Source organism: Echinops telfairi, unplaced genomic scaffold (genome assembly GCF_000313985.2).
Source record: "Echinops telfairi isolate 266 unplaced genomic scaffold, ASM31398v2 ScPeMD7_7457;HRSCAF=8495, whole genome shotgun sequence".
Lineage (NCBI taxonomy): Eukaryota > Metazoa > Chordata > Mammalia > Afrosoricida > Tenrecidae > Echinops > Echinops telfairi.
The window spans coordinates 20,465,815-20,472,654 of NW_022111357.1; the positions used below are offsets into that span (position 1 = coordinate 20,465,815).

General features: G+C 48.3%; 1 protein-coding gene across 1 annotated transcript in view; it reads right to left on the bottom strand.

Moving 5' to 3' along the window:
- The window catches only part of SRRM1 (serine and arginine repetitive matrix 1), a 29,704-nt gene extending 26,128 nt beyond the window's left edge, over nt 1-3,576 (bottom strand). The window contains exons 1-2 of the mRNA XM_045298933.1: nt 3,469-3,576; nt 438-527 (exon numbers count right to left, since the gene is read on the bottom strand). Coding sequence (XP_045154868.1) covers nt 438-527; nt 3,469-3,489 — 111 coding nt within the window. The 5' untranslated portion in view covers nt 3,490-3,576. The remainder of the gene's footprint in view (nt 1-437; nt 528-3,468) is intronic.
- Between the last annotated feature and the right edge of the window lie 3,264 nt (nt 3,577-6,840).

Sequence of the window (6,840 nt, forward strand, 5' to 3'; positions counted from 1 at the left end):
AAAAAAAAAAAAACAGTTACCCTTAGAAGCCCACAAGGGGAGGTCTAGCCCATCCTCTAAGGTTGCTAAGAGCCAGAGTTGACTGGATGGTTTGCTGTGTGCCGGAGCCCTGGTGGCACTGTGGATTAACACGATGGCAAACAGACCAGCTGATCAAGTGCACCAGCCACACCACAAGAATGAAGTTGTTTGTGCCCCTAAAAATTTAAGAGTCCTGAAAATGTTCAGGAGCCGTTCTACTCTGCCCTACGGGGTCACCATGAGTTGGGACTGACTTGATGGTAGTGGGTACTAGCTATGTGTGCTGGGGCTAAAAGGTAGCAAATGTTCAATTATTATTTTCCAGAGCAGTCACGCTACAATGTACCTATAAAACCACCCCCAAATTAATCAATTGTGTTATAAAGATGCAAAATAGTCTAACCCAGGAAGATTACCTTTTTTTCTAGGCATTCTGCAAATTTCAGCTGTTTCAGTAGCTTCTTCTGTTTGTTGCTGAACCGATTATCCTGTTCGGCACTTGTTCCCTGCAGGAAGAGAAATTAAACTTTTAGCTAAGAATTCAGTTATAAGATACAGTTAAATTCCTTTGTCTTTAATCAGCCAATGGCCATACTTTAAAAAATTACAAAATAAACACTGTAACAATCAAGCAACACAGCAGTATCTGGCATGGCACATAAAAGTTCACTTTTAAGCTTCACATGTATCCTTTCACACCCTTTTCTGTGCTCATTTAGACAATGAAGGGTTCCTTTGTTTAAAAAGGACAATAGTGGCATGTTTACTGTGCTTATTGTATACTTCCAAACAAGATTCAGTCTCATCCCCTGTGAAAGTCAGTAGCACACTTACAAAACTAATGTAGCAAGACATATCAATAGGGGAAAACAAAGCAACAAACCCATTACCACTTTAGGACTAAGTTTTCTATTCCATTACTAACTTGGAATGCACACACACACACAAAAATAAAGATCTGGGTCTTAATAAGCTCAATTTCAACAAAAATTTTAGAATAATGGTAGCTTGCTTACAAACAGAATCGATTATCAAGTACTTAGTGTTCAGTCAGTAGGACTAGTCCAATTCAACAAGGAAAGCTGAGGGACTGGAAACCGACTGATGGCTTACTCTCCCTTGGAAAGTAATCAGAAAATACTTGGTAAAGCTAGCTGGATATGATCCTAATTCTATTGCTACTGAACTGTATAATCCAACATAAATTACTTAACTTGCTGGAAGGCAAGGTTTCCTTACCTGCTAAAATAAGGTAAGCAAGTTCTATTTTGCAAGACTTTTGTGCATACCAGGAAGATATACATAAAAGCAACAGGCACATGTAAGGATCCATTAAATTTGGATGCCATAATTACTACCGTAGGGATACAATTTAATGCTTTATCAAGTTGGAAGTACTAAAAAAATCAAATCAAAAGTAATTCCAGTCACTTGTATGTAAGGGATTAAAAACAACCTTTTCCCTCCATATTTTCTAGCAACGCCAAAAGCAAACTCCTTTTTAAAATGTATGCATCAACCACCAACCACCATGCTTTGCCTACTGGAGCTTATTTCTATAGGAAATATGCCAAGCCAACCAAAAAACTCAAACCCACTCTCATTAAGTAGATTCAGACTCGGAGTGTTAACTACACAGGGTTTCAGAGGTTGTAAGTCTTAAACAGGAGCAGACAGCCTCAACTTCTCCCTCAGAGTGGTGGGTGGGCTAGCAGTCTAATGCTTTTTTGTTAAGGCCACACATACAAACACTGCAACATTCACCACCAGAGTCCATTTCAGTTCATAGCAAGCCTGTAGGGCAGAAAGCTGCCTTTGTAGGTGTCCGAGGCAATCCTTTAAAGGAGTGGAAAGCCTCATCTTTCTCCAGTGGAGCCATGCTTGTGGATTCAAACTGCTGAGCACAGCAACCCACGGTGTGACAAACTGTGCTACCAGGGCACCGTTGGGCAAATAAGTCAAATAAGTTAAACAAGGAAACAAGAGGCTTTAAAATTTTGATTTTAGATGAGGGGGCTTAAAAAAGCTAGCAGAAAAAAGCGCAACTAAACGCCAGTGGCATATCCCCCTCTAAATTAAAAAGAAAAAGCCCCATCCTATTTTTCTCAATGCAGAAAGCAATTGTTTATTATAAACACTTTGATGCAAATCACTAAATGGGCCACTCACAGGTAGTGTGAAAATCTGATAGAATCTCTTAATCTAGAACCCTAAAGACATTGGCTATTCTAAAGTCACGTGAGAACAATCTTGCAACCTCAAAAAATACAAATGGTAAAAACTTTTCTTTTAATCTTGCAACTTCTGAGGCCAGACTAGTTGTCATATTTAAAGTCAAATAAAGAATTTTAATGCCCACGTGGGAGTGTGAAGAGATAAGAGTTTAGTCCAGGGCTTCCTCTCTTTCAGTTTTTTAAAAGCACACACAAACTACAAATTCTATGCCCCAAGGAGTGGAAAGGGCCTAGCTGTATTACCTAAGTGTAATATAGTGCACTGAGACCAACTGGGTCTCTTGCCCTCCGAGGAGCTCACCGGTGCTCTCGTGCTGTTAACGTCCCACCCATTTATTTAGACCAGATGCCATTTTCTTCCGGGAGGGCACCTTGGAACAAACAGGACGGTAAAACAGCCCAGGGATCATGGGCGGCGCGGTGGCTTTCCAGGCCCGCCAGCGATGGGCGGGCAGTCTGTTACGGCCTAGGCTAGTCGCTCTTCTTCCAGGGCACTCCAAAAGCATAAAGCCAACGTGAACCGGGGAGCGGACCCTACCTCAACAGAGGAGTGCACCTTTTTTTGCTGTTGCACTCCGTATCCTCAAAGCTACAAGGGTCCTACTACCCTAATCTGATGTACCACCCCCGCGGGCTATCAATTTGGGCGGGAGCTGCCGCGAACTCTGAGCTGGGGCCAAGGCAAAGGCTTAGGAGCGGGGAGAGGGCGGCAGGGGGAGGCCCGCTTTCCCTGGAGGCCCTGATACGCTGTTTCCTGTCTCCCTCCAAACGCTCACCGGGGCGAAACGCCCCAAATCGTACTCCAGTGTCCTCCCGGCAGCTGCCGCCTCACTTGGGAGCTCCCTCCGGCCTCCCCCTAGGGACTTCCTCCTCGCGGCTCCGCTAGGCCCCAGACCCGGTGGCGCGGGCGGCGCGCGGCCTGCAGGCCCGGCTAGGCGGGCGGGTGAGGAGGTACCACTCTGGCCCATTCCCGCCGCCATTTTCCGGCGACCGTCGCGGCCGCGTAGGGGGGGGACGATCCCGGAGGAGGAGACTGCGCAGGGGCGCACCGGTCTCCGCCGCAGGGCAGGGGAAGAGGGCGCCTGCCGGCACTGGGAGGCTCAGTCCCTCCGGAGCCTTCCCTCCCCGGCCCTCTAGTGCCGAGTTGAGGCCTCCTGCCGGGCCTCACCAATGGGCCTCCCGCCTAACCCCAGATCCCCGCGCCTCTACTTACGCGGAAGAATCCCGCGTCCATCTTGCTGCCTCGCTCGGAGATCGCTCCCTGTCCCAAGATGCACCGCGCCGCCGCGACGGAGGGCGGGCTCCGCCGAGTCAAAGCTGAACGCTGGGACGCAGCGTACGCCTCTTCACTCACCCGCGTCCAGCCGACACGACACCGCGCCTGCTCAGTGGCCTGCGGGGCGACCACGCACGAGCATGCGCATTGAGGGAACGGCCTTCCGCGCGGCCCCGAGCCTCCCTAATAGCCAATGGCGGGGAGGCAAGCCTCGCGACCTTAGCCAATGGGAACAAAAGGAAGAGCCGTCGAGTCGCCCCGCCCTGCGAATCCTTTTGTGGCGCGTGATCAGACTCCTTCGCGCTACGGGGCGTGACCTATCCTTCGACCCGTAGTGGGCGAGGCCTCCCGCCTTAGTGATTAAAGTGAAAGCCTGTTACTTCGGAGTGACGTTGGTGAGGCGGCCTGCGCGCAAATTTAAGCCAGCCGCCTCCCCTGCCATTATAAGAGTTGCGATTATATTGGTTTCCCTAGTTTACTGGTTATTAAGATTGGTTCTAAATCTAAAGTAGTATCAATGAAGTCTACGTCCCAAGGCAAGTTCCGTGGCGTTTCCTGTCTCCACAGCCTGGGCCTGTAGAAACAGCTGCCAGTGGCCGTTAGGTTCGTTTCGGTTTCAGCTGCCCGGTAGCCACGCTGAAGAGCGAGAAGCTGCCGGCAGGGCGTGCGCCACGTCTGGGCCCGCGTCTCCGCTGGGAGGGCGTGCGGGCTTCGGCGCCCTTGCCGGCCCGCTTCTCCGCCTGCAGCCAGGGTCCCTTTCCCGGACGCCGCCTCCGGCCGTCTCGTTTGTAGGATCCCTTCTGTAGGGATCCGGAAAGTAGTGTTTACTCTCAAGGCTCTAAATCCAGGGACCCGGAAAGTAGTGTTTACTCTCAAGGCTCTAAATCCAGCTACGTGCTGACTGCTTTCATCCATCCCCCACTCTCTCTCCGCAGCTGCCCGCCTGGCATTCCCTCCTGGGTGCGTCAGATACGACCAAGAATTAAACTCCTTGAAGGCACCCCCCCCACCCCCAGTCACCCCTCGAACAAGTAAACAACCCTTGTTCCTCCCTTCCTGACTTTCTTGCCTCCCTGCTCTGTTACAACCTAACAAGCCGCAAGGAGCCCGGTGGCGGTTGCACATTGGCCTGCAGTTCAAAACCCGCCAGCTGCCCGGCCGGAGCGAGGCTCCCATAACCTACAGGGACAGTTCGACTCACCCTGGCCTGAGGGCCGCCCGCTGAGTCAGCATGGACTCCATGCCAGTGAGTTTTGTTTTGCGTTAAACAAACCATAGAGATCACTGAAGGTGTTGCCTGATCTGCGGAAGCCTCTTTACTGTTCCTGCTTCTACCCTAGCCACTTAGCATCCATTTCAAACACAGCAGCCAATGACCCTGGTCACACGAACCAAGTATACCCACTGCTGTTGAGTCAATCCTGGCTCGCAGTGACCCCATAGGGGCAGGGTAGAACTGCCCCCATGGGTTTCAGAGACAGGAGTCTTTTTACAGCAGTAGAAAACCTTCTCTTTCTCTCGTGGAGGAGGTGTGGTTTCGAACTGCTGGCCTCGGGGTTGGTGGCCCAGTGCATCACTCACTATGCCACCACAGCTCCTATGAGTGATCAAGTTAGAAAACTTTATTTATGCCACTTGTGCCTCAGACCCTTTAATATCTAGTTTTCTTAGATTAAAAACCAAAATTGTATCTGGTACTTCCCACTTTCTATATGATTTCATTTCTTAGCACCCTGCTCACTGCTTGAACTTCCCAGGCTCACTCCCACCCCAAGACCTCTGCTCTGGCCGTAACTTCTGCCTAGAATGCTTGACCTCCAGTTGTCTGCTTGGCAGTCTTTTTTCAACTGTCACCTCCTCTATGAGTGCCCTGTGTGCTCCATTGTAAATTCCTCATCTCTGACAAGCCCTTACCCTAATTTTTCCGTAACATCACCTTCAAGTACACACAGGTGCTGGAGTAAGGACTGCAGCTCCAACATAACAATTGTGAGGATGGTTCAGAACGGGTGGTGTTGCGTTCGGTTATACATAAGGTTGATGTGAGGTGGAACTGATTTGAAGGCACCTAGCAACAATACCCAATTATCAATTATTAATATATGTTTATTGCTTGTACCTATATTAAAATATAAGCTTCCAAAATAGAGTTTTGGGTTTTTTAAAAATATGTTTTGTTCACTGATGTGTTTCTCTACCCAAAACAGTGTCTGCCACATTGCACAGACTCAACAAAAATTTCATTAATGAATGAATGGAAGTTTATCAAAAGGTCAAAGGGGGAAGTGAATGGCTCCACTTGAGCACATAGAATTATGGCATCCAGTGCCGAATGTCTTACTGGATTCTCTTGATCATTCTGATCATTCATTCTATTTGCCCCTCACTGTCTATTCCACCATTTTTCTGTCTGTCCTACTATGGTGGCTGCAGTTTGTTATGATGCTGGGAGCTGTGTCACTAGTATTTCAAATACCAGCAGGGTCACCAAAGGCAAACAGAGTTCAGCAGAACCTTCTAGACTAAGAACAAACTACAAAGAAGGCAGGTCCTGTTTTGACTGTCCTATTAATGCTTGGGTAATATCTCATTCTTATTTTGATTTGAATCTCTTGAAAGACTAATGATCCAGGACATTTCTTCATATGTTTGTTGCTCTCCTGAATGCCTCCTTTTGAAGTATCTGCTCATGTCCTGTGCTCATTTTTTAATTGGGCTATTTGTCTTTTTCTTGTTGAGTTGACATTTTGTATACATTTTAGAGATTAGTCTCTTGTCTGCTACGTCATTGCCAAAAATTTCCCCCGTTTGTAGGCTCTCTTTTCACTCTTTGGCGAAATCTTTTGATGCATCTAAGTGTCCTCTCACAGACATCCTACCCCCACCCCCACCCCCACCCCCCGTTACACACACAATTAAAGGGGTTTATTAGGGAAGTTGGCAGGTTACCACAAGCCAGGATTAGTAAATAGTAAGGATGCAGTAATTGGTCCGCACAACCACCTCTCAGCCAGTAGCCAAGTCTCTTTCCTGTCCTCAGCTTCTCAGCCCTATAGTCCCTGTCTGCTGCCTCTCTGGGACAGGAAGCCAGCCCCCAACTTTGCCTCACAGTCTCATCATCTTGGTGCTACTCCTCAGTTTTGTGTCAAGGTCTCCTTGGCTTGGCCTCTGGTCCCAGCCTCCCCCACTTCAGACAGAGATGGTCCTCTGGTCCTGGGATTTCTTTCAGAAGTGTCTACTTTTTAAGAGACCCTAGTCATCTATTTCGTCTTCTCCTGTTTGTATGTTTTTATGATATTTGATAGTGTA